We start from the raw sequence: 27,081 nt of genomic DNA, 5'->3' as shown, positions 1-27,081 counted from the left end.
ATTGTTTTCAGCCACCACATAGGTGTATATGTTGGATAATATGGGATATTCATATCTACATGTTTCCAATGTTAATATGATGAAATAATTATAAAATTCTTTTTTTTAATATTTTCATTTAACATAACATCTTTTATGAATTTCAAATATGTACATCTTTTCTGTGTAAAATGAAGTCATGGACAGAGATTTTACACAATTACTCATTGGATGCTGCTATCTTGTTCATGATGACCTATTTGGCAAACATAAGTAACAAACTGACTGCTATCTGAATGCATTTATTTTGTAACATAACCAATAATTGATGGATAATATTTTTCTCCATTCTACTGCACCTATAAATTTTAATTTAAGTCCAGTGTGCCACAGCAAAATAGGTTTATTTTTCATGTTTTTAATTAATTTATTTTTTTACAAAGACTGCAACACCATTGCAATTACTTGCACAAACATAAGCATGGAGAATGTAGAGCTAAATCAGTTAATCTCCATATTTCTCCACCGTTTAGAAAACTGTACATCCAAATTCATTACTGAAACTCAAAACATTACAAAAATACAAATCTGAAAAATTATCTATAAATGAAGCAATACACACACTGTGAAGTTAAAGATGTACAGAGTGGATTAGTTCATGTAACGTTATCAAAAGCACTGTATACAAATGCGCAGATACCTATATTGCCCATTCAATAAAATCTTGCTATCAATGATGGCTAATTGTGTGATCTGTTAGTGAAACACACACAGTTTATGCCCATACACCCCTCATCATAAGATCGTCGTCATCCTCATCATCACCTACTGCACCCTCCGTAAATCTGTCCATATCTTCACCCGTTTCATAATCAGCTCCCACAGCACATGCAAGCAGCGCTTGCACATTACGTTGCTCCCCCGCTCCAAATATATATCCATTTGCTTTGTCCACAGCATTTTTTACTTTGAGAATACTCTGTCTGTCTCCAATATTCATGGGTATGAATGATACCAAACTGAAATCTTCAACTAATGAAACTATTGCAGCATTTAATTTTTTGTATCTGAAACAAAGATAATTTCTAGTTGTTTGTTTACAAAATGAGCTTAAATTTAAAAAAAAAATTACAAGTACAATCATCTTAGCAACTACTAATAGTTATGTGCACAGATGTGACCCATATAGCAACTAGGTGTGCTAATTAAGTTATTAGTAATTGTTTACTGTACAACAAAATCTGGTATTACAGTGAATCAGTAGCCCTCAGGACGATAGATCCAGGCATTCTGCAGCTCTTCAAATAAATTTTATGGTGCAATCAAATAAACAAACTACTACTGAATTATTAATCAATGATCAATTCTTACTTTTTTGTGAATGGATCTTCATCCAAACAGTCCAGTAAATACTTGAGATCAAGGACATCTGTGTAAAAATCCAACCCAAAATGTAACTTGCTGCTGTACTTTGAAAGAAGGTCTATTTTTGACAGAACATTGATATGTGGCAACGCTAGTTGCAACATTGCTGACAAGGAGAGCAGCAGTGCTGAGATAAACTTCCCTATGAAGACAGAAAGTGAGGAAAGTTTAATATTTCACTGGCACAAATGGTCCCTGTCTCTTTCTTTTATACACAAGTTTGTTCTGCTCACCTGGATCATTACAGTAATGACAGTCTACAAGATGGACAGCACACAGATGAACACCATATTTCTCTAGTTTTTCTGTAATATTTTTCATTGAATTATGATGAGTGTATAATTCAACCTGAAAATAAGAACACTGTATTTTTTACTGAAACCAGAACCAAAAATTTTGCTGACAGGTGACAATAACCCACGTTCATAATGTACAGGGTGTTCCAAGAGAAATGGGCAGCATTCAGGTATATGACAGAAATGATCATAAAGCCCACGTTTACTAGACTTTTTTGCTTTACATAATCATTCCTGTCATATCCCTGAATACTAACCATTCCTCTTGGGGCATAGCATATTTGCTGGCAGTTGCCTTCCATTCAATAATACAATAGCATGCAAATACACAGTAGTATCTATTTTACATCATTTCTCATATTTTGAACCATTCGACAAACACATCCACGGTGAATATGAGTTATCAGATGTTTTTAGTACATCAATCCCCAGAACATGATACAAAAGAGGTAATGGTGATACAGCAGATGGCATGTCATTGTGAGGAGGTTATGTCTGCAACCAAGTCCAAGAGTTTGCCACACCACAAAGTCGGGTCCCTGGATGGCGGTCTCAAAGGCCCTGTGGTTCCCTCTGAAACAGAGGGCTGCTGCTGAATATACTGAATTGATGGAGCTATGCCCCTAAAACATCTTCTCCAATAGGAGCTAGTCATGAATTTACTGAACGAGTGACGTGCATGGCCACCTCCTGTACTGGGAGGAGGGGGGGGGGGGGGGGGGGGGGGGGGAGTTGGGAGTGTAGCTACCAAACATATTGAATAGATGGCTCTGGATGGGAACCCAGGTGACAAACCTGTTGCAGAATATGACTATGGCATACTCCTACTCCCCTCTTACACTGAGAGCAAGGAAGGTAATGCTAAAGTTACAAGGAAGAAAAATAAGAAGGTGTTCACTGGCATTTTTCTTTCATCTGGAGGAACAAAGAGTTCCCAGGCATTAAGCTGTGGTCCTTGCACTGCATGAAAATAATAACTGACGTGAGACTGTAATAAAAATGGCAGTGAAAACAGAGTCGAAGACTGTGCAAAAAGATATGTGAAATGTAAAGGGCAGAGAGCCCCTGGGATATACGTTTCTACAACAGCTGTAGCTATCGTTTAATGCAATATTCTGACTCATAAATCAGATCTTGTCATAGAAGGCATTTTCTTATACTTTAATATAGTAGTGTTAACAGTATGTGTTGTTATCTGCCATGATCTGTGTCAGGGATTGTGTTAGCAATAATTAATGCAATAAATGTAATAAATATGGGAATTTGACAAGAAGGTGTTAAACCACAACAACTTCACAGTAGCACCTAGGCTGGTCTTCCTGTTTGGAGATACTTTTATGTTTGAACCTACTGATTTTGTTGGGACATGTGTTATATCTACATCTGTATACACATTCTGCAAGCCACCCTGTGGTGCATGGTGGATGGTACTTTGTACCACTAATAGTCATGCTTATCTTCATGGGCCTTATGTATGACAGTGGCAGGAGGATCATTCTACAGTCAACTTCAAATGCTACATCTCTAAATTTTCTTAACAGCGCTTTATGAAAAGAAATCCTTCCAGGGATTCACATTTGAGGTCACGAAGTGTCTCCAAATACTCGCAGGCTGACTGAACCTACCAGTAACAAATTTAGCAGCCTGCCTCTGAACTGCTTCAATGTCTTCCTTTAATGTGACCTAATGGTGATCCCAAACACACCAGCAACATACAAAAGAATGGGTCTTACTAGTGTTCTATATGCAATCTCCTTTACAGAGAAACCACATTTCCTTAAAATTCTTCCAACAAATCTTAGCTGATCATTCACCATCCCTACCACCGTCCTTATGAGCTCACTTGATTTCCTATCACTTCGCAGTGATACACCTACATATTTAATCAATATGACTTTGCCAAGTAGCACACTGCTAATCCTATATTTGAGAATTACAGGACTGTTTTCTCTACTCATCTGAATTAACTTACATTTTTTCTACATTTAGAGTAAGTTGCCACTCATCACATGAACTAGAAATTTTGTCTAGATCATCTTGTATCCTCATACAGGCACTCAATGACAATGCCTTCCCATACAGTGTCATCAGCAAACAGTGAGATTCCTGCTCACCTTGTTTGTCAATTCATTTATGTATCTAGAGAATAAGAGCAGTCATATCACTCTTCCCTAGAACACTCGTGACAGTGCTTTATTTGATTGTTTCTCGTAGCGTACTTTCTTGAGCACCATATATATCCATTTACATCCATACTCTACAGATAACTGTATGGACAGAAGCCTATCTGGTACTCTTGGCATACAGATCATCTCAATCTCTTCATGATGGATAGCACCGGTGCAATTATTTTTGGAAACTAGTCCTCTGTTTCAACCAATTTACCATTTTCTTCTCCTCCTCTCTCAGACGACGGCGACGATGATGATAAATCAACACCAAGTATCTAAAAGTAGCATGTCTAATACATGAAGAGGATGTAGATAAAAACTGATAAAATATTACCTGTGAGTGAGTAGGTGTTTGAATTACCCTTCCACAGAAATTACATTAAAATGTTAGGTTGAATCTCCATATCTTTAACTATTATGATCTAATAATATTCAAAATAAAGTCAAAATTTATTGTGACTTTCGTAACTGTCTAAATAAGTTCTCCGTATAATTCTTTCAGCTCTTGACAGAATGTGTGAACAATGTACATCCAAAGGATATCATCTTATTTCTCCTCTTTAATAACCATGTTTTTGGTGCGATAAACTAAAATTTGTGTGTCACCAGACTATGCGAAGAATATAGTTTTGCTTCACCTGCTGCAAGTAATCCACTCAACTAGTGATGTGAACAGATGCATGGTAAAGGTTCAAGGCAAAAAGCGAAATTCCAGCACAATTAGTGAGCAGGAATGAGCCAGCACTGAGGCTGCAGCATAAATTCAACACGACACCTAGTGAATGGCAAGATGTGATGTGCCAACAGCACTGCTGGAGCATAAACACGTTCAAATACTGGTCTATAAATCTGCAGCCAAGACCATCACAGAATCAACACAGTCTTTGGCTGAAACCTTCCACTCTGCTCCAAATCAAAGGACCCCAATCTACTCTAGGAATGATGCTGCTAACTGTGAGCTGTTTTTGCACCCCATTAATGAGGCCAGCAGTCTTCATCAACTCTGCCAGCTGCCTGTACAAACTGAGGATGGCCTACAACCCAAGTGACAGACGTCATCGGTGACAATGAGAGCCAAAACCTGCAGACAGCTGCACCCAACAGGCAGGGCCTCCGCCACATCTCTGATGAGGCCCCCAGGCAGAAATACCGAGTGCACATTCGTTTGCCAATCCTCCCATTTATGCAGAAAGCAGTGGCACATATGTTTTTATCAGCTCTGGGGCTGGAAGTGTACACAGTTCCTCCACAAAGGCTGCCTAGGTTGATTCATGATGACATTTCCTAGAAAGCCAACATCACTATACATTCAAAGGAAGACAAAGGAGGCTCCTGTTCTGTAACAGTTGTATAACTGCACTGAGATGTCGTACACTAAGGGGAAAGCATTTTAGTGTTGCCTAGAGACTACTGAAAGATGTACTGCACACAAGAGGAGCTTTGGTGGAGGGAGTTCTGATGTAGGTCTAATATTCACTAGGAAGAGCACAGTATTCAAAGAAACTGTTACTGACATATGCAAACTAAATTTTTCGCTACATTCTTGAGACATCCATACAACAATACATACAAAAAGACGTAATGGTGTTAGCAGCTTTAACCCTTTAACTGCTCTGGACGTGTTAAGGCGCGCAGCTTTGTACCTGTCCCTGTGTGTTCTTAACGTGTTTACGTGAGCCATCAGTCCTTCTACCTGGTACTGTGAATGTGTGTACGCATAGTCGCGTTCAGAAAACCGGGTAGAAGGACTTGGGGCAAGCGTAAACACGTCCAGAGCACACAGGGACAGGTACAAAGGCACTTGCGTTAACACGTCCAGAGCAGTTAAAGGGTTAATTCTGCAAAAAGGTGACAACACCCAATAAAGTTTCATTGTAATTGAGTTGGTTATTGGAGGTTGAGGCTAGCAAAGATGAAAGAGAAACAGAGTGGTCCACAGTCTGATCTTGTGCCACCTGTATGGTAGGTAAGCTGTCCATATTAATAGATATATTTACCACTGGTAGGTTATCTGTATTGCTGCGTATTATTACATATTTTCTAAATATGTATATCTTATTTGATCTCACTTTGTTTTCCCTCATTTCTCTTCTCTTCAGGATGTTTGGAGTCTTGCAAGGGTTTCCAAGACCTTATTTCTGGTTTGATAATAAACTGGGCTGCCCAATGACCTGGAATTTGAGTTTCTTGTTTCATTTGAGTAGAGCTAATTTGATAGTCTACCAGTTTGCAGAAGAGAGTGTGTAATGGGAAGTTCTCCTCTCCTGTGACGCCAATCAGGATCCCAAATCTCTTGCTGTACCAGAAGATGGGTATCTGCTGCTGACATATGGCTAGTGTACAAGGGAGGTAACTGCCCCTCTCTCAGATGCTAGATGGACCTAGCAGTCTGTTTTTAGATCAAGGTAAGAGGTATGCCTATTATAGTGGTTGTGATGCTTGGTGTGACTGCAACTGGAGAAAGCAATCTGTACTTTGAATGTCCTCTAACATAAGTAAGGCAATCCAGTATTTGCTGAAAATTAGACCTGAACAGTTTGGGCACTGGTGTGCTTGTCAACAGGGAAATGGCATTTGGGTGCTCATGACATTACTTCAGATAGGTCTTGAGGTACACCAGGTAGCCGTATGGCGAAATCGGTACAAAAGCCCACATGTGTGATTGAATCTACACAGTAATTCCGCTTCTCTATACTACAACTTCCATCTTCTCAGGAAGGGTGTTCCCTTACAATGTCAATATTAAAGTTGGTGTGACCATCCAGTTACCCTTACGTCCTTTCTGACTGTGGTGAACATAATGGCATTTCCCAACGCTCTTAGTTTGCCTGGAATTTTTTATCTGTTTGGATTAGTATATCTCGGTGAAAAAAAGATCTTCTGGGTCCTGTTTGGACTTATGTTGGGATTGATTTTAACAGGTATATCTCCCTATGGTATAACAAGCATAGGCTTGTAACTGTATTTCAGTGGCTGCCTTAATCATTATATGGGGTGTATCATAATTAATGGTGTAAATGCACACAAGTGAAACTACACAATACTAGAAGCAAAAATGCCTCAGTAAACATAGGGTCGAAAATGCATACCTTAAGAGCTACAAGCACTTTTTCATTTCCGATACTGTGAAACAAATCTCTTCTACTGCAAGCTCTTTGCTTTCCATATTTTGGGAAATGACAATATGAACCAAAACAAGAAAAAAATGTCGAATAAACATGTGCTCTAAAATGTATACCTTGAGAGTTATGAGCATTTGTTCATTAGAAGAGTTATGTTTCAAAGTAGTGAAGTTGAAAAAGTGCTCATAGCTCTTAACATATGCATTTTAGAGCATATGTTTACTGGAAATTTTTTTCTTGTTTTGGTCCATATTGCCACTCCCAAAATATGGAAAGCAAAGAGATTGCAGTAGAAGAGATTTGTTTCACAGTATCGAAGATGAAAAATTGATAGTAACTCTTAAGGTGAGCATTTTTGACCCTACGTTTACCGAGACTTTAATGTTTCTAGTATTGTGTACTTTCAACTGTACGGGTTTACGCCATTAATTGTGATACACTCTGTAGATTCACCTCTCATTTCTTCAAGAGAAGCAAACTTTCCAAATTTAGCTTCTATCTACTCATCAAAGAAGTGTGGTTTGCTCTCTGTGAGAGTAAGTCCACTGACTTTGGTAAATTGCTCAAACCCTGTTTCCCAGCTTGTCCTCCTTCTGAAGGTAAGTAATTAATCTTTGATTCCTGCCTGCAAAGATGGTCAAACCAGTTCAACCACTTCTGTGGGATAAATTTCATACATTCCATGTGCAAAATATTTCCCATGGTACCACTTACTCTGCTCGAGGGCTCACCCTCTTGAGCTTGCATCCTGTCGAAGCAGGGTTGGTTGGTTGGTTTGGGGTATAAAGGGACCAAACTAAAGGGTCGTAAGTCCCTTTTTCCTGATGCAAGCAAGGCACAAGGTACAAAAACACCCAAAGTATGTCTGAGAAAGTAAAAGGAGGAAAAGGAATAGGGAACCACACCTAAAAAGAAAATTAATGGATCAAACAAAAAACATGGAAAACATACACCACAAGGAAAAGCAGAAGGAGGTATTTAAACCATAGATTAGATGGTCTGGGCTGGCTGATCACAATAGTAAAAAGAGGATGAGCAAGCCACTCTGCAACACATTACAATGTCCACCCCAAAAAGACAAGGCGAGTTGAACACATGTAGGGAAAGATGACCACCAAGACAAACAAATGCAAAGAAATTGCAACAGAGTTAAAATGGAGGGAGGGTGATGGCCTCGGAGAGAAGGCTATATGCTCACCCTTATATGGCACAGTAAAAAAAAACCCTCATGAATAAAATATAAAACTAAATCTGCTGTTGAGGCATTGTCACTCAACACCGAAGGTAGGGTGCTGAGAAAGTTAAAAGTTTGCCACAGAGGGACTAAAAGTGGGCAGTCCAACAACATGTGGATGACTGTCATATGTGAGCCACAGTGACATCGAGGTGTGTCCTCGCGACAGAGGAGGTAGCCATGTGTTAGCCACGTATGGCCCATGTGGAGCTGGCAAAGAAACACAAGAGTCGCTGCGAGAGGTCTGTATGGAGAACTTTCACACATTCGTAGTCTCCTTAATGACACATAGTTTGTTGTGCATGCTGAGATTATGCCATTTCATCTCTCAAAGCTGAAAAACACTGTGGCATAATAATGATGACAGGTCAGTTATGGGGATGCTGATCTCCAGAAGCGGTTTCCGTGTTGCTTGTTTGGCCAGCCCGTCAGCAAGTTCATTTCCTGGTATTCCGATGTGGCCTGGGGTCCACACAACACCACACAATGAGTGGACCATTCCAGGGCATAGATGGACTCCTGGACAGTCGCCACCAAAGGATGACGGGGGTAGCACTGGTCGACAGCTTGTAGGCTGCTCAAGGAGTCTGTACAGAGAAGAAATGACTTGACAGGGCATGAGCGGATGCGGTCAAGAGCATGAGAAATGGCCGCCAGCTCTGCAGTGAAAACACTGCAGCCATCTGGCAAGGAGTGCTGTTAAATATGTCCTCCATGAATACATGTGAAGCCAATGTGACCATCAGCCATCAAGCCGTCGGTGTAAACCACTTCACGGTCCCGGTACATATCAAGAACCGAGAGGCAGTGACAGCGGAGAGCAGCAGGGTTAACTGAGTCCTTAGGACCATGTGAAAGGTCCAGATGAAGCTTCAGCCTATGTGTACACCATGGAGGTGTATGTGAATGGACCTCGAGTATAGGTGGTAAAGGCTAGGACTCCACTTCAGACAAAAGACATCAGATGCAAATTGCAATCTTAAGCCCTGACCTGGGCCTCCAATGCAGGAGATGAACTGCCATGGGTGGGAAAAGGAGATGGTAATTCGGATGCTCAGGAGAACTACAAATGTGTGCAACATAACTGGCGAGCAGTTGTGCACACCTAGCCTTCAATGGAGGGACTCCAGACTCCACCAGGATGCTGGTCACCGGACACATCCTAAAGGCTCCTGTTGCCAGTCAAATGCCACAGTGGTGGGTCGAGTAAATGCAATGCTGAGGGCGCAGCTGAACCATAAACCAGACAAACCATAAACCAGACTCCCACAGTGAAGGCGGGACTGAACAAGGGCTCTGAAGAGCTGCAGCAGCGTAGAGCGATCTGCAAACCAGTTGGTGTTGCTCATGCAGCAGAGGACATTGAGGCGCTGCCACTACTTCTGCTTCAGCCGACAAAGATGAGGAAGCCACATGTATCAGGCGAAATCCTGTCCTAAGACTTGGTATGTCTCCACTACCATGAGTGGATCGTTATGAGGCATGTTTTTTAAGTAAATACCGTTTTGCCGCAGCGCTGCAGTCGGCGTTCTGCGCATGGGCACTGGGCACCTACATCTTTTGTCTATGCATTGACACCATTACAGTCTTATACTTCCTTGGTTACGTTGTGTACTGAGTGTTTAAGATGCCTCCAATAATCGTGAGTCCCGCCGACTGTGAAGTATGGGCTGTTATAAGATTTCTTAGTGATAAAGGCCTAAAAGCGATCAATATTCATTTGATCTGTGCAGTTTACGGAGAAAACATTATGAGTGATGGAGTGGTAAGAAAGTGGGTGAGAGCATTTAAAGATGGCCACACAAATGTGCATGATGAACAACAGAGTGGGCGTCCTTCGGTCATTAATGAAAGTTTGCTGCAGGAAGTGGACAATAAGGTGTTAGAAAACAGATGATTTACGATTTCCTTCTTGTGGGATGACTTTCCTAGTGTTTCTCATAGTGTTTTGTATGGCATTGTGACCGAGCACTTGAATTATCAAAAACTGTGCGCATGTTGGGTACCAAAAAGGTTGACAGATGTGAAAACATTTAGGCAGTGCATTGACTTTCCTTGAGCGATAGCATGACAGTGACGATTTCTTAAGCCAAATTGTTACGGGCAATGAAACATGGGTGGCCTATGTCACACCAGAATCAAAGCAACAGTCCATGGAATGGTGGCATTCAGATTCACTCAGAAAAATGAAGTTTAAGCAAACAATTTCTGCCCAGAAAATCATGTGAACAGTTTTTTGGGACAGAAAAGGAGTATTGCTTGTGGAATTTCTGCCTCGTAATGAGACAATCAATGCAGCAGCTTACTGTAAGACATTGCACAATCTGCACTGTTCCAATTCCGAACAAAAGACATGGCAAGTTGAGCAAGGGCACCGTTTTGCAGCAAGACAATGCCCGTCTGCATGTGGCAAATCAGACCAAAGGTCTCATCACATCTTTTCAATGGGAAACTCTAGATTATCCTCCATACAGCCCCGATCCTGTGCCCAGTGACTACCATCTGTTCCTGCACTCGAAGAAACACCTGGGCGGTCAGTGTCTTCGAGATGATGACGAAGTCAAAACAGTGGTGATAAAATGGTTAACAAGTCAGGTGGCAGTCTTCTATGAGGAGGGTATTCAAAAACTGGTACAACGTTATGACAAGTGCCTCAATATTGACAGAAATTATGTAGAAAAGTAAATTAAGGGACACGCTTTCATGTAAACATAAAATTATTGAGATATCTTAGCACGTCTTTTTAATTTCAAAATTGTACTTAATTAAAAAACACGCCTCATTTAGGTAAGGTTCTGGTACCGGACAAACGGCACAACTCCGACAGAAGAGCATGACACACAACTTCATGGGGGGCTAGAGTCCATGACTGCACCTTGTGGATGGTTCCCTGTAGACACTGCTCACAAACACCAGTACTGGAGGAGCAGTACAAAATGTAGAACTCGTCTGCGTACAGAGATGGTGAGATGGACGGCCCGACAGCTGCTGCTAGACCGTTAATGGCCACTTAAAGATACACTCAATACAGAGCCCTGCGGGACCCCATTCTCCTGGATATGGGGGCAACTATGGGAGGCACCAACTTGGACATGGAAAGTATGGAGCGATAGGAAATTTTGGATAAAAATTGGAAGTGGCAAGGATATGATGTCGTCAGGTCATGTCTCAAAGCTTTTCGTAAATCAAAAAAGATGGTAACCAGGTGTTGGCGTCTGGAAAAGGCTGTTCGGATGGCAGACTCAAGGGAAACTAGAATATCAGTGGTAGAGCAACCCTGGAGAAAACCACCCTGGCATGGAGCCAGAAGCCTACGTCACTCCAGGACCCAACACAACCGCCAACTCACCATACGTTCTAACAGCTTACAAAGAATGTTGGTGAGGTTGAAGGGCCGATAGCTATCCACATCAAGCACGTATTTGCCAGGTTTAAGCACTGCAATGATGGTGCTCTCTCACCACTGCAATGGAAAGATGCCATTGCACCAGATCTGGCTCAAGATGATGAAGAGATGTCGCTTGTAGTCTGGCAAGAGATGTTTGATCATCTGACTGTGGATCTGATCTGGCCCAGGAGCGGGGCAATGTGCAAGGACACTGAGGAGCTCCCACTCTGTAAATGGAGCATTATAGGGATCACTGTGATGTTCAGTGAAGGAGAGATCTTTCCTTTCCATTAAACATTTGAGGGTGGGGATAATTCTCTGATGCAGAGGTTTGAGCATAGTGCTCAGCAAAGTGCTCAGCAATTGTGTATGTGTCCGTAGGTAACACACATCATTGGTATTAATGCCAGTGACACCCTTTGGGGTCTGGTACCCACAAACATGTCTGATCTGACGTATGGTACCCAATGGCCAAGACGTACCTCTCCCAACATTCCTGTTTCCGTCTTTTTATGAGCTGTCGAATGCAGGCACGGAGCCGTTTAAAAGCTATTAGTGCTCTAGGGAAGGGGCAACTTATGCCGCTGTAGAGCTCACCAATGCTCTTTAATGGCCTCAGCAATTTCCGGTGACCTCCAAGTTACTGACTACTGCCGGGGGCACCATAAAGAACAAGGGATCGTGTTTTCAACCGCAGAAATGATCGTTCAAGACACTCGCTCAACTACCACATCGATGGTACTATGTGGGGGAGATTCAATGGCGACAGAAGAGGTGAAAGCTTCCCAGTCTGCCATGTTTAAAGCCCATCTTGGCAGACGTCTTGGGGAATGGTGTGGGGGGAGTGACAGGAAGATGGGAAAGTGGTCACTACCACACAAGTCATTGTGGGCTCTCCAGTGGACAGATGGGAGAAATTCTGAGCTGCAGAGGATAAATCAATGGCCGAGTGAATGCCATCTTGGTCAGTAACCACGGTGCCAACCCACAAGAGGACATGGCTGTTAAAATCTCACCTGACACTCGATTATAGTTGCTACGGTTCTTGTAATGTCCCACAGGGTCACCTGCTGCCACCGACTGAGTATTTGTACCTATGGTGTGCACTGCCATAAATATCGATATTTGTTCAGTGCGTAAGTGTGCCATCTTTGGGGAGAGGGCTTTGGGCAGGATGTTGGACGCTAACGGCAGTTAGCATCCGGACTTGTATCTGTGTAGAAGCTAAGTGTGAATAAATCTGTATCTGAGAGAATTCTAGTTGTTTACCTACAACTATTCTATATTCCCTCACTGGTGACCCCGTTTTTTGTGTAATTCGCGTCCGAGTTACCGCCCGAAGGTTATTTACGCGTCTACCGCGTCGGGTTACCCCGCGATCGCGACGGCCTTTGTTCAGCTCCAGACAATGGCCCTTCAGCACTCACCGCCGCCCGGATTTCAGCAACATCTCTCCAGCACTCCTGCCGTCGTAGTGGACATGCCGCAAGAATCTTCGGAATCCTCCAGCCAGAACATGCAGTGCAATTCATCGAGTGCCGCCAGTTTCTTCCAACCGCCAACGATCGTGGACTCTGGCTTTGTTAGCCTAGACCTTCCCACGTGTTCTCCACAGAATGTTGGTCGGAACTTTCCTACTCCTGTGTCGAATGCACAATTCAATACAGTTCGTGGTGTCGAATGAGGTTTTGCTACTTTGGAAAATCCAGTAGTAAATGCAAACTCGAATCAGTTCCCGCCGCGTGTGTATCCTTCCGCGCCGGCTAGTCAACAGGTGTTCAATGCTCGCCAAACAGCAAATATCACACCGAGTGTGCATCCTAGTGGACGTGTGTGGGATCCTTGTGTTGCTTCTAATCAAGTCAACAATCCTGTGCTGAACAGTAATTACTCCGATATCTACAACCAGCCCCACCACTCACGGTTGAGTGAATAGCATACCGGACATTCACCGGCGTACTTAAGTACTTGTGGCTTCTCTCCGAACTACCACGTCAATGGGAATGTACATTTTGACTACGATCCTCAGACCGTTCAAGCGTCTGTCACTTCTCAGCCCCTCCCCACCGTCAAGTGAATTTCGTGATTCCCGCATTACGGGACACCAATAACTCAGACTCGCTATCTTCTGCATGCTCTAGTTCCGTCCGAAGTAATAGGCGCACCTCCGCAGTGACTGCAGTGCCGAATCTGCCGAAACTACCAGACTTCAAACCCGCTCACCCGGAGTTCTGGTTTAACCTGGTTGAGCAACCATTCAATGCCTGTGCTTTGGACGACGACGCACGCTTCACCTGCCTTATGAACCATCTTCACAACTGCGTCGATTTAATTTACGATCTGGTCAAAGCACGCCCCCCCCCCCCCCTCCTAGCAGGGAAGTATGCTGTGGCGAAACAGACGATACTGGAGCGCATCTCTAAAACCAGGAGAAAGAATGTGCGACAGCTCATCTATGAAGAGCGTCTCGGCGACAGGTCTCCATCCCAGCTGTGGCGGTGCATCCGTCTTCTCGTCGATGACACGCTCGCAGAAATCTAGACTGAAAAGCTGCTTTTGCCTGTCCAGATTGCAATCTCTGCATATGAAGATAGGTCAGTAAATGAATGTTTACGCGCCGCCGACAGAGCATACTCCGCCAGGCAACGTGAGCTCCGTGCACTGCATTCTGGACGTGACCGCACTAAGATGCTTTCTGATGCCACGTTTTTGTCTGGTGCTACTAATAAGTTTGTTAAACTAGCCGCCCTGCCTGCACCTTCAACCCCCTGCAACGACAGTGCATCGGCCTCTATGGAAGACTCTGGGGCACATACTCCGTCACCTAGCAACTACCCACAGGATCACAGGCCTGCCCAACCTTACTGTTCACCTAGCAACCAATAAAGTGCAACCACACAAAACAGTACTTCGTGCAGTGAACTTGTCTACCCTACAGTGTTCTGGTTCCACTTTGTATACAGTGAAACTTTCGCCCGAGTGCAAGCTGGAGTGGACGTTTCTAGTGTCAACAATTGAAGAACCTATGCTTGGAATTGATTTCCTCAAGCACTATCAGTTGTCACTAGATTTTGTGCAAAATACTGCGTTTTACCCCCCCTTAACAAACATATTCCTTTCGCTCCGCCGTGCCCTCAGCGCCACAGCTTTGCTCGACCGCCACTGCCTGCTCCGCTTCATGGACATCTGACTGTCATGCTGCACCACGTATTGCAGTAGTCACTAATGGCTTGGTTCATCGGTTACGTCTAACCGATGGGCCGCCTATATCGCAACGCCCACGCCGCCTCGAGCCTGAATTTATGAAAATTGCAAAAGAACAATTGGATGATCTATTACAAAAGGGAATAATCGAACCTTCTTCCGGTTGCTGGGCTAGTCCTATCCTGTTTGACATAAAGAAAGACGGTACTTGGCGTATGGTCGAAGACTATAGGCGTTTAAATGCCCGCACCATCATTGATAACTATCCGGTCCCACACATTGCAGACTTCAATCATGTGCTCGCAGGTGCAAAGTACTTCTCTGTTTTGGACTGTAAGCATGCATTTCATCAGATTCCCATGGCTCCGGAGGATATTGAAAAGACTGCCATAACCACTCCCTTCGGGCTGTTCCAATACAAATTTATGCCGTTTGGGTTGAAAAACGCCCCCCAAACTTGGCAGCGTTCCATCAATCAAACTTTATCCCATCTAGACTTTTGTTTCGTATACATGGACAACATATTGGTTTTTGCTTCTACTTTGGAACAGATTGAGGAGCGTGTTCAAGTCGTGACAGATATTTTAGCAGCCGCTGGTATTGAACTGAATAATAAAAAGACTCAATTGCACCAGTCATCCGTCACATTCCTAAGTTATGTTGTGTCATCGGACGGACTGACACCACCGCAGGACAAGATCAAGCCTGTTCTCGAGATGCTACGCCCTCAGACCTATAGGGAATTACGCAGGTTCATCGGAACAGTTAATTATTAACGAAAACATTTGCCAGCTGCTTCTGCGGTGCAGGTTCCTCTCACAGATGCTCTCGCTGGCCCACAAACTTCTGGCACCCGCCAGGTCCCATGGATACCAGACATGGACGAGGCATTTAACGAACTCAAACAGCTGTTGGGCTCCGCTGTCACTATTGCTCACCCAAGTGCGGATGCCACAATGTTTATCACTACTGACGCTAGTGACAATGCTATCGGCGCAGTACTGGGTCAGACATACAATGGTGTTATGGCCCCCCTGCAGTTTTTCTCAAAAAAGCTAAACAACGCGCAGAAGAAATACTCAGCATTCGACAGAGAATTACTTGCAGTTTACGAGGCGATAAGATACTTCAGAACTGATGTTGAGGGAAGAGATTTCTTTGTGCTCACTGATCACAAGCCGTTGGTTCCTGCCATAAAAAATCCTGCGGCTGATCCGCCACCACGAAGCTTTCGTCACACCGATTACATCTTGCAAATTACGAATGACATTCGCTACATTCGAGGAGCGGACAATATGGTTGCTGATTTTCTCTCGTGTGTTGGTGCTGTCACAACCTTAATTGACTTGTCGGACCTATCTCGGTTGCAATTGGCAGACCCCGATACCATGCAGTTAATTTCAAACCACAGCTCCTCTCTCCAACCGGTACGCTCTACTTTCCCTGGCATATCTGACTTAGTGTGGTGTGATGAATTGACTGGTACGTTGCGGCCATTCATTCCTAAGCCCCTTCCACGCCAGGTCTTTGACAAACTACACACATTAGCACACTCCGGTGTCAAAGCTTCCACCCGTCTGGTAGCTGAACGGTTTGTCTGGAGAGACATGTGCCACAACTGTCAGTCTCAGGCAAGGGCATGCATGTTGTGTCAACAGATCAAAGTTTCCAGGCACACTTCCCCACCCCTTGGCTGTTTTGCCCAACCGCCAGGCCAGTTTCACCATGTTCATGTCGACCTCGTAGGCCCATTGCCCCCCTCCGAGGGTTTCCGTTACTTGTTTACAGCTATTGACAGGATGACTCGGTGGGCTGAGGCTGTGCCTATTCCGAACAGTACCTCTGAGACAGTAAGTCGAGCATTCTTAGATTCATGGATCTCTAGATTTGGTTCACCTGTTTACCTCACCACTGACCAGGGGCAACAATTCGAGTCTTCAGTTTTCTCTGACTTATGTAAAATGTGTGGTATTGTCAAAATTCATACTTCTGCATACCACCCCCAAAGCAATGGGCTTGTCGAGCGATGGCATCGCACCTTAAAGTCTGCCCTGCGTTGCCATGACACACTATGGACAGAGGCACTGCCCTTTGTGCTTCTTGGCCTTCGTGCGACTTTCAAGGAAGACCTCAAGGGTTCTGTAGCCGAGTTTGCCTGGAGAATTAGTCACTCCCACCCCACTTCCACGGCCCTCTGAACTCCCTTCACTTCTCAAGCGGGTGCGCTTGCACTGCAGCAAAATTCAGCTGCCACCTCCGGCTGCCCATACACCTCCACGTGTGTACGTACCGCGCGCGCTAGACTCTTGTGAGTACGTGTTTCTCAGAAACGACTCAATCAAAGCCCCGCTTCAGTCGTCCTACACAGGTCCTTACAACGTCGTCAAATGCTCTGAGAATAACATGGATCTCCTCATAAAAGACTCTGTAACCACAGTCTCACTCAACCGAGTGAAACCAGCTTTCATTGAGCCTCACGTGAACCTCCCTGATTCTGCCCCTATTTCTCCCACTCCTGCTTCGAGCAGCCATCCATCATCCCATACCATGCATTTGGGTATTGATTCTCCACAGCGTGCTTCTCTGCTGAGCACTGCTCCTTCTCTTGCGTTCATCTAATTCGAGTGGGCAATCTTTTCGGGGCTTCACTCCTCACAGCCCTCGCAGTCGAACTGCCAACCACTCTGATTCTACCATTGTGTTACCATCTGCGTGTGACAGCTCTTTGCCACGCCATTCGATCCACGTTGGCTCCTCGCTGCCTTCGGTCATGCTCCCTCGTCTGTCAGCTGATCGCCCGAGGTTGTCTCCTGCGCAGTCCAGTGCACCTGCCACCCCCCTCTTAGCAGATGCTTCCCCCTGCCATGGCTTTCCCACACCTCCCTGCCATTGCTCGTACAGGTGCCACCCGAGATTTCACAACACATGTACACCCTAATGACATACATAATTATCTGTTATCGTAGATGGCAATACGGTGTGTGGGGTACTCGCATGTGACAATGTTGAGGGAGAAAGTGCAGAATGCTGTGTGGTGTGCTGCTTAAATTGAGCAGAAGTGCTGCGTGTGGCAATTTGCGTGCCTTTGTTAGGCCTTCTGGCAAGGTTATTCTCCGCCTGCCGGCTGACGAAGTGCTACACCTCCACTCCAGGACGGGACGCTGTCTTTAGCCGCCGTCGACGTACCGGGATTTCACCCCCCGGTCGACCACTTCCTCCTGACGTAGAAGAACTGTATGTTACCTTCCTAACTTCTCACCCATCCCGTTCGCAGGGACGTACTCCATACTGTGCGGAGGGGGAGGGGGCTTTGTGGCTTAGAGCGCCATAAATATCGATATTTGTTCAGTGTGTAAGTGTGCTATCTTTGGGGAGAGGGCTTTGGGCAGGATGTTGGACACTAACGGCAGTTAGACTCCGGACTTGTATCTGTGTAGAAGCCAAGTGTGAATAAATCTGTATCTGAGAGAATTCTAGCTGTTTACCTACAACTATTCTATATTCCCTCATACACATCCCTATTGTGGATGAGGCGTCAGTGAGATCCAGGTACTCAGGGGCACTAAGATCTCCACCTCATCCTCAGGTGCAGAACTGGTAGGGAGAGGTGGTGTTGGGGCCACCAGAACCAGAGGGTCCTTTTTCTTAGCAGACTTCTTTGTTTGCTTGCCCTCTTGCTTCTCTTTAGGGACTTGCTGGGAGGACTTCTCCGAAGTAGCTTTTGGCACAGAGGAAGACCGTGAAGCTCTTTGTCCAGCAGCTTTTGGCTCCTTTAGCCACTGGCGAGTGTCCGCTGTGGCGTTAGTGGAGACTTTGGGAGAGAGAGGACCAATGTCCCCAGCATTTGGGGGGAGGGGGAGATCTTGCTCCCGAAGTAGGTACTTTGGGAGCCATGGAAGGACATTTTCCGCCCTACCATCAAGGGGGCAGATGTACTCTGGAGGTTTGGACGGACCACTGCGGCACAGTGTGTGGTACGACTGGTACTTATGATGGCAATGGTAATGTAGCTGCAGCACATGTGGACATCAACCGAAGGGGTGTAATCATTCAAATTTACGTTTAGCCTCTTGGTAAGTCAACCAATCCAGGGTCTTGTACGCCATGCTTTTCTGCTCCTTTTGAAGTACTGTGCAGTCTGGTGAGCAGGGGGAGTACTGCTCTACACAGTTGATACAAGTGGGAGGAGGCACACAGGGAGTATCTGGATGTAGTGGACGTTTGCAGTCTTGATTTGTGGCGTTGGAAGTGCCTGAATTACCAGCACTTACAGTACCGCATAGGGGGAGGAACGTATGGTTCAATGTCACAGCGCTAAACCATCACCTTGACCTTTTCAGGTAATGAATCACCCTCAAAGGCCGAGATGAAGGAACCGGTAGCAACCATTTTGTCTTTGGGTCCCCTGTAAACACGCCAGATGAAATGAACACCCCACCAATTTAGACTGATGCGGAGCTCGTGTCAGACTGCTAGAGGAGGTCGTGATGGAAAATAATCCCCTGGGCCATGTTGAGGTTTTTATGGGGAGTGATAGAAACACGAATATCACCCAACCAGTCACAAGTGAAACACCCAGGATTGGGCTGGGGATGCTATCTGAATCAAGATTGCACTGCTTCTCATCTTGGACAGCACTGTCACTTCCCCAACGTATCCTCAAATTGTTCAACAAAAAACTGAGGTTTCATAGGTAGAAAGGAGTCCCCGTCTATTCTGCTATAGACTAAATACTGAGGCAAATATGGCTCTCTTCTTTCTGTAGCCCTACGTTCCTCCCATGGTGTAGTGAAGTAGGGAAGCAATTTAAGGTCATACCTGTCAGCAGTGTACTCGATCTTGCCAGTCTTAGAGACTGCTGGTGCCGTATGGTCACCAGCAAGAGATGACTTAGTCCACTTCTTGAGGGTCATCTGCCCTGATGCCACCCACTCTGATCATGGGCTCTCCCCACGGGCGCCACCCAGCCACAGCAAACACCACATGGTATGATGGCCACTGCTGGGAGTCCTGATGCCCCAGGAAGACTGGCATCTACTCTTGGCTTACATTGCGAGTCTACAGCTCAGGCATCAACAGTGTGATACCTGTGTTGTCAGGAGGCTACCACCAAATGGGTACATGACAGCCCCACCACAATGGACTGGCTACCGTGCTGGATATTTTGAGCAGAGAAATCCAATACTGTCATGAGAGTGAAAGAGGACAGGAAACAACTGAAGAAGATGACATACCCCGGAAAAGTGTCCTCACCCAAATAGTTGAATTGCAGGTGGAGATGCAAAGCCATGACAAGAGAACCAGGAGGCAGCAAAAGACGTCCCCGGAGGCTGATCATAAAGCCTCGCATCTGACAAACAGGTTTCAGGCACTGTCTCTGGTTGAGCCAGATGCAGCTGCCTGCCCTGTTTCAGAGGATCATTCTCAGCCTTCAAGGTCCGGGCAATCGCAGAGCGTGGGCTTATTGGTAGTTGGGAGCTCCAATGTTAGTCCCGTAATGGGGCCCCTTAGGGATATGGCGGCTAAGGAGGGGAAGAAATCCAGTGTGCACTCTGTGTGCATTCCGGGAGGAGTCATTCCTGATGTGGAAAGGGTCCTTCCGGATCCCATGAAGAGCACAGGGTGCGGCCAGCTGCAGGTGGTGGCACATGTCGGCACTAATGACGTGTGTCGCTTTAGATCTGAGGAAATTCTCTCTGGATTCCAGTGACTATCTGATTTGGTGAAGGCTGCTGGTCTTGCTTACGAGATGAAGGCAGAGCTCACCATCTGCAGCATCGTTGACAGAACCAACTGCGGGCCTTTGGTGCAGAGCCGGGTGGAGGGTCTGAATCAGAGACTCAGACGGTTTTGCGACCGTGTTGGCTGCAGATTCCTTGACTTGCGCCAAAGGGTGGTGGGGTTTCGGGTTCCGCTGAATTGATCAAGAGTTCACTACACTCAGCTGGCGGCTACAAGGGTAGCGGAGGCTGTGTGGCGTGGGCTGGGCAGTTTATTAGGTTAGAGGACCTCGGGAAAGTACGGGGTGGGCCGCAATCTCAAAGGGTGCATGGTAAATACAGGACATGCTTGGATCAAGGAACAGTCAGAATTGTAGTTGTAAATTGTTGTAGTTGTGCTGAGAAAGTCCCTGAGCTTCAAGCGCTAATAGAAAGCACAGAAGCTGAAATCGTTATAGGTACAGAAAGCTGGCTAAAGCCTGAAATAATTTCTGCAGAAATTTTTACGAAGCCTCAGACGGTGTTCAGGAAAGATAGATTAGGCAGAATTGGTGGTGGAGTGTTTGTGTCTGTCAGTAGTGGTTTATATTGTAGTGAAGTAGAAGTAGATACTCCGTGCGAATTGGTATGGGTGGAGGTTATACTTAACAGCCGAACTAAGTTAATAATTGGCTCCTTCTACCGACCCCCAGACTCCGATGATGTAGTTGTGGAACAGTTCACAGAAAGTTTGAGTCTCGTAACAAATAAATACCCCACTCATACGGTTATAGTTGGTGGAGACTTCAACCTTCCCTCGATATGTTGGCAAAAATACTTGTTCATAACCGGTGGTAGGCAGAAAACATCTTCCGAAAATTATTTGGAGCAGTTAGTCCACGAACCCACGCGAATTGTAAATGGTTGTGAAAAATACTTGACCTCTTAGCCACAAACAATCCAGAGCTGAGAGAGCATCATGACTGATACAGGGATTAGTGATCACAAGGTCGTTGTAGCTAGGCTCAATACCGTTTCTTCCAAATCCACCAGAAACAAATGCAAAATAATTTTATTTAAAAAAGTGGATAAAGTGTCACTAGAAGCCTTCCTAAGAGACAATCTCCATTCCTTCCTAACTGACTGTGCAAATGTAGACGAGATCTGGCTCAAATTCAAAGACATAGTAGCAACAGCAATTGAGATATTCATACCTCATAAATTGGTAAGAGATGGAATGGATCCCCTGTGATACACGAAACAGGTCCGAACGCTGTTGCAGAGGCAACGGAAAAAGCATGCGAAGTTCAGAAGAACGCGAAATCCCGAAGATTGGCTAAAATTTACAGACGCGCGAAATTTGGCATGGACTTCGATGCGAGATGCCTTTAATAGGTTCCACAACGAAACATTGTCTCAAAATTTGGTAGAAAATCTGAAGAAATTCTGGTCGTATGTAAAGTACACAAGCTGCAAGACGCAGTCAATACCTTCGCTGCGCAGTGCCGATGGTACTGTTATCGATGACTGTGCCGCTAAAGCGGAGTTATTGAACGCAGTTTTCCGAAATTCCTTCACCAGGGAAGACGAATGGAATATTCCAGAATTTGAAACACGAACAGCTGCTAGCATGAGTTTCTTAGAAGTAGATACCTTAGGGGTTGCAAAGCAACTTAAATCGCTTGATACGGGCAAGTCTTCAGGTCCAGATTGTATACCGATTAGGTTCCTTTCAGATTACGCTGATACAATAGCTCCCTACTTAGCACTCATATACAACCACTCGCTCACCGATAGATCTGTACCTACAGATTGGAAAATTGCGCAGGTCGCACCAGTGTTCAAAAGGGTAGTAGGAGTAATCCATTTAACTACAGACCTGTATCATTGACGTCGGTTTGCAGTAGGGTTTTGGAGCATATACTATATTCAAACATTATGAATCACCTTGAAGGGAACGATCTATTGACACGTAATCAGCATGGTTTCAGAAAACATCACTCTTGTGCAACGCAGCTAGCTCTTTATTTGCATGAAGTAATGGCCACTATAGACAGGGGATCTCAAGTTGATTCCGTATTTCTAGATTTCCGGAAAGCTTTTGACACCGTTCCTCACAAGCGACTTCTAATCAAGCTGCGGGCCTATGGGGTATCGTCTCAGTTGTGCAACTAGATTCGTGATTTCCTGTCGGGAAGGTCGCAGTTCGTAGTAATAGACGGCAAATCATCGAGTAAAACTGAAGTGATATCAGGTGTTCCCCAGGGAAGCGTCCTGGGACCTCTGCTGTTCCTGATCTATATAAATGACCTGCGTGACAATCTGAGCAGTTCTCTTAGATTGTTCGCAGATGATGCTGTAATTTACCGTCTAGTAAGGTCATCCGAAGACCAGTATCAGTTGCAAAGCGATTTAGAAAAGATTGCTGTATGGTGTGGCAGGTGGCAGTTGACGCTAAATAACGAAAAGTGTGAGGTGATTCACATGAGTTCCAAAAGAAATCCGTTGGAATTCGATTACTCGATAAATAGTACAATTCTCAAGGCTGTCAATTTAACTGAGTACCTGGGTGTTAAAATTACGAACAACTTCTGTTGGAAAGACCACATACATAATATTGTGGGGAAGGCGAGCCAAAGGTTGCATTTCATTGGCAGGACACTTAGAAGGTGCAACAAGTCCACTAAAGAGACAGCTTACACTACACTCGTTCGTCCTCTGTTAGAATATTGCTGCGCGGTGTGGGATTGACGGGGGACATCAAAAGGGTGCAAAAAATGGCAGCTTGTTTTGTATTATCACGTAATAGGGGAGAGAGTGTGGCAGATATGATACGCGAATTGGGATGGAAGTCATTACAGCAAAGACATTTTTCGTCGCGGCGAGATCTTTTTACGAAATTTCAGTCACCAACTTTCTCTTCGGAATACAAAAATATTTTGTTGAGCCCAACCTACATAGGTAGGAATGATCATCAAAATAAAATAAGAGAAATCAGAGCTCGAACAGAAAGGTTTAGGTGTTCGTTTTTCCCGCACGCTGTTAGGGAGTGGAATGGTAGAGAGATAGTATGATTGTGGTTCGATGAACTCTCTGCCAAGCACTTAAATGTGAACTGCAGAGTAGTCATGTAGATAGAGATGTAGATCAAATCTAAGGGCACTATGGATAACTCTTGCACCACGTAAGGCACCCCCCCCCCATATGGCTCACACTTCTATAGATTTTGTAAAGTGGCAGGTCAATCCATAAAATGGGACCTGAACTTGCATGGGCGAGAAGTGTGAGACTCCTTTTAGTCGCATCTTACAACAGGGTGTATACATGGAGAAAGAAAAAAAATTCCCGGATTTCCCGGTTGAAAACACACTTTCACCAGGATGAAAATACACTTTTTCCTTGTTAAGTGACACTATACTTTTCCTCAGCATTGTAAAACTTCTAAATTCTTTGATTTTTTATGTTTTTATACACTTATGTAAAATTACCCGGCACTTTAGAAAATGAAACTCAGGGGAAAAAAACAGGTTTTGGAAAGATCTTTGATGTGCAGCAACATATACGCTGCATATTTTCATGTTACGGAAGTATAAATTTGAATTCCACCAAACACCGCATGTTACTTTCCGAAGCATTGAAATCGAGATTGCGACGCACTTTCATGAGCCAGCCATAGCTCACGTCATGTGATCTCGCCAGCTGATGACAGCATAGGACACTTGATGCAGTTAGCCAATAGCAAAATCACTCTTAAGTAGCACGAACACACAAATAAGGAAAGTTAATGATTTAAATTAATATACATATTGTTGTTACAAGAAAAGCTTTCACATATAATATTGGTCTTCAAGATTAATGAGTTGCAAGAGAAGCTAAGCTTCCACATATTATGTTGATCTCTTTCACGAGTGTTACACTTTAACATACATCACATAATTGTGCCAGTAAAATTTTTAATAACGACACAAATGTCTGCTTTTCTGGGCTAGAAATTCTTCTAGATGGTCATCCCCAAAGAGTTGATTTTTGAATGACAGTCAAACACTCTGTGATTTAAGAAATTCATTGTACATTCTCACACATAGTTCATCTTGCATAAAAGGAAATTAACTTTCAAAGTAACGCTTTTCAAACCACCATTCGCGATATTTTCCTGTGACCTGTTAGAAATAGGTTCGGTTCAGCAGTTGTCAGGGAGCGCCAAGTAACAGGTGTCACTGCACTTGCGCAGCTACGATAACGCAGGAAGGCCGTATGTTCGTACGTGTACAACATTAAAAGATCTTGCATTAAAACAAATATAATGTAAACAGCTGTCACGCCACACTCATTGGAGGCAATTTGTTGTTAAGAAGCATTGCAGAGTCTTCCAAAAGCCTTTGACACACTTTGCTGTTGGCAGACGGTTGTATGAGCACTGTGTTTTGTTGTATACAGCGCATTTCCTTTGCGACTTAAGTTTTATTTTCGTTTTTTTTTCTCCTCTCGTTCATGTTTTGTTCCTGCAGTATTATTCTGCAGAAGCAGGATACAGTAATATCCTTTGTTAGAGTATTTGTTCTTACCAGTCAAAATTCCAAAAATTTAACTAAAAACTAAAACAATGAAAAATTTCTGGAATTCCAAAAGAATTCCCCGGTTTTCTCCCGGATGAAAAAAATTCCCGGGTTTTTCCTGGTTTTCTCCCGGATGAAAAAATTCCTAGGTTTTTCCCAGTTTTCCCCCGGATGAAAAAATTCCCGGGTTTTTCCTGGATCTCCCGGTTGTCCCGGGTCATATACACCCCGTACAACAGGCGGGGATACCTTGGGCCTACTCTAACCACCAAACCCCCAGGCGGAATGAACAACTGACAGGTGTTTTACTTATGCCTCAATATTCCATTAACGATGGCATCTCTGCTTGAAGGCCATTTTTGCTTTCAGAAAGTGAAAACCAGCTAATACCTTTTGTCAAACAACTTAACAGCAGTGGGGAAGTTGTATGAATCATGGATATGCACGGTTGATCCAAGAGCTGTTACCTAACCACATCATAAAAGCTGCAGTAAATGTCCACATAACAAGGAACACTGTGTTATCTTATGCCATGGATCTTCTAAGGTGGCCTTCCCCAAATGGTGTGCACAACTTTCAAAATTTATAGCACCACATTCAGTCTTACTCAAAGTGAGAACAATGTATTTAGAACCTAAGAAATTGAGAGCAGTGTAATTAGAACCTAAGGAATAGCAACAGATCAATGTCAAGACACTGGTGTCATTAGTGTGTGTGTGTGTGTGTGTGTGTGTGTGTGTGTGTGTGTGTGTGTGTGTGTGTGTGCGTGAGAGAGAGAGAGAGAGAGAGAGAGAGAGAGAGAGAGAACGGGACCATTGCAACACAGCGGGAGGACAGAAAGCATTGCAATGGCTGAAGGCCACACTTCACCATGTACATACCCGCAAAAGTCTCGAGTCCCCACTCTCTCCTGTGTAGAGCAGCAAATAGAGCATCCTAAGGACGTCCAGAGCTTGTTGTCTAGTAGCTAGTGTTGCAGCCTCTGTATCACTGGGTCTCGGGTTCAATTTCTGGCTGGGTTGGGGATTTTCTCTGCCTGGGGACTGGGTGTTTGTGCTGTGCCTGTGTTGTCTTTATCATTTCACCACCACCACCAATTGTGACAGTGGCTATATCGGATTGACTAAAAATTGGACTGTGTAAAAATTGGGACCTTGTACAGGCACTGACGACTGCACAGTTAAGTGAGCCACAAACCAAACATCATCCTAAGGATGGATATAACCAATAATTTTAAATTTATTTATTGCTGTTCTTACGCAATAGAGCAATATTTTTTATGAGAAAACACAGCACTAAGCTGAAAATGATTTGTTTAAAAAACAACTACATAAATTACATTTCAGTACAACAATCAATGGCGTGCACTGAAACAGAGTGTGATTAATGAAGTATTGAAACTAGAATCATGGGACAACTTCGTCTCAGGGTAGACACACTTATCTTCCAACCATGGCAGATAGATGATATAATGCAAAGGTATCAGTGAAGTAACCTAATTTTGATCTCAAGTTCCATGGGGCCTTGTGAACCACAGCTCTTCAGTCCTGGAAAGACTCGCTACACAGAAAACAATAACAGAGTTTATATATATAAAAATAAAAAGAACACGAAAACACGTAACCTGTAACAGTATATATAGATCAGTAGCACTGCTTACAGAGATGTAAGGAACTCTTGTAAAGAACAAAAAGATTAAGCTACTATAATTGGAGTCATGAATAGTGACAGTCGAGTTTAGGCTTGTTCTGTGCACCTACGTCATGCCCTGTCCAATGATCAATGAGGTTCAGTAGTGTTCTGTAAGCTCTGCTGCGAATGTCATAGCCACTGCAAGCATTAAACACAATTGTAGTGAGTCAATTTTTATTCCATTTATTTCCAGTTGTAATCGCTGGTGGTGGTGCATTAAACACAATTGTAGTGAGTTAATTTTTATTCCATTTATTTCCAGTTGTAATTGCTGCTGGTGGTGGTAGTGGTGGTGGTGGTAAGAGAGAAAATCTA

The 27,081-nt window shown here is 44.2% G+C and overlaps 1 protein-coding gene across 1 annotated transcript in view; it reads right to left on the bottom strand.

The window, feature by feature from the left end:
- Nucleotides 1–265: 265 nt before the first annotated feature.
- Nucleotides 266–27,081, bottom strand: part of LOC126272432 (GPN-loop GTPase 2-like) — a 32,008-nt gene continuing 5,192 nt past the window's right edge. The window contains exons 4-6 of the mRNA XM_049975303.1: nt 1,638–1,752; nt 1,351–1,546; nt 266–1,046 (exon numbers count right to left, since the gene is read on the bottom strand). Of these exons, the coding sequence (XP_049831260.1) occupies nt 755–1,046; nt 1,351–1,546; nt 1,638–1,752 (603 nt within the window). The 3' untranslated portion in view covers nt 266–754. The remainder of the gene's footprint in view (nt 1,047–1,350; nt 1,547–1,637; nt 1,753–27,081) is intronic.

Source organism: Schistocerca gregaria, chromosome 5 (assembly GCF_023897955.1).
Source record: "Schistocerca gregaria isolate iqSchGreg1 chromosome 5, iqSchGreg1.2, whole genome shotgun sequence".
NCBI lineage: Eukaryota > Metazoa > Arthropoda > Insecta > Orthoptera > Acrididae > Schistocerca > Schistocerca gregaria.
The sequence above is the reverse complement of the archived record's forward strand: the minus strand, read 5'-3'. Positions and strand labels throughout refer to the sequence as shown.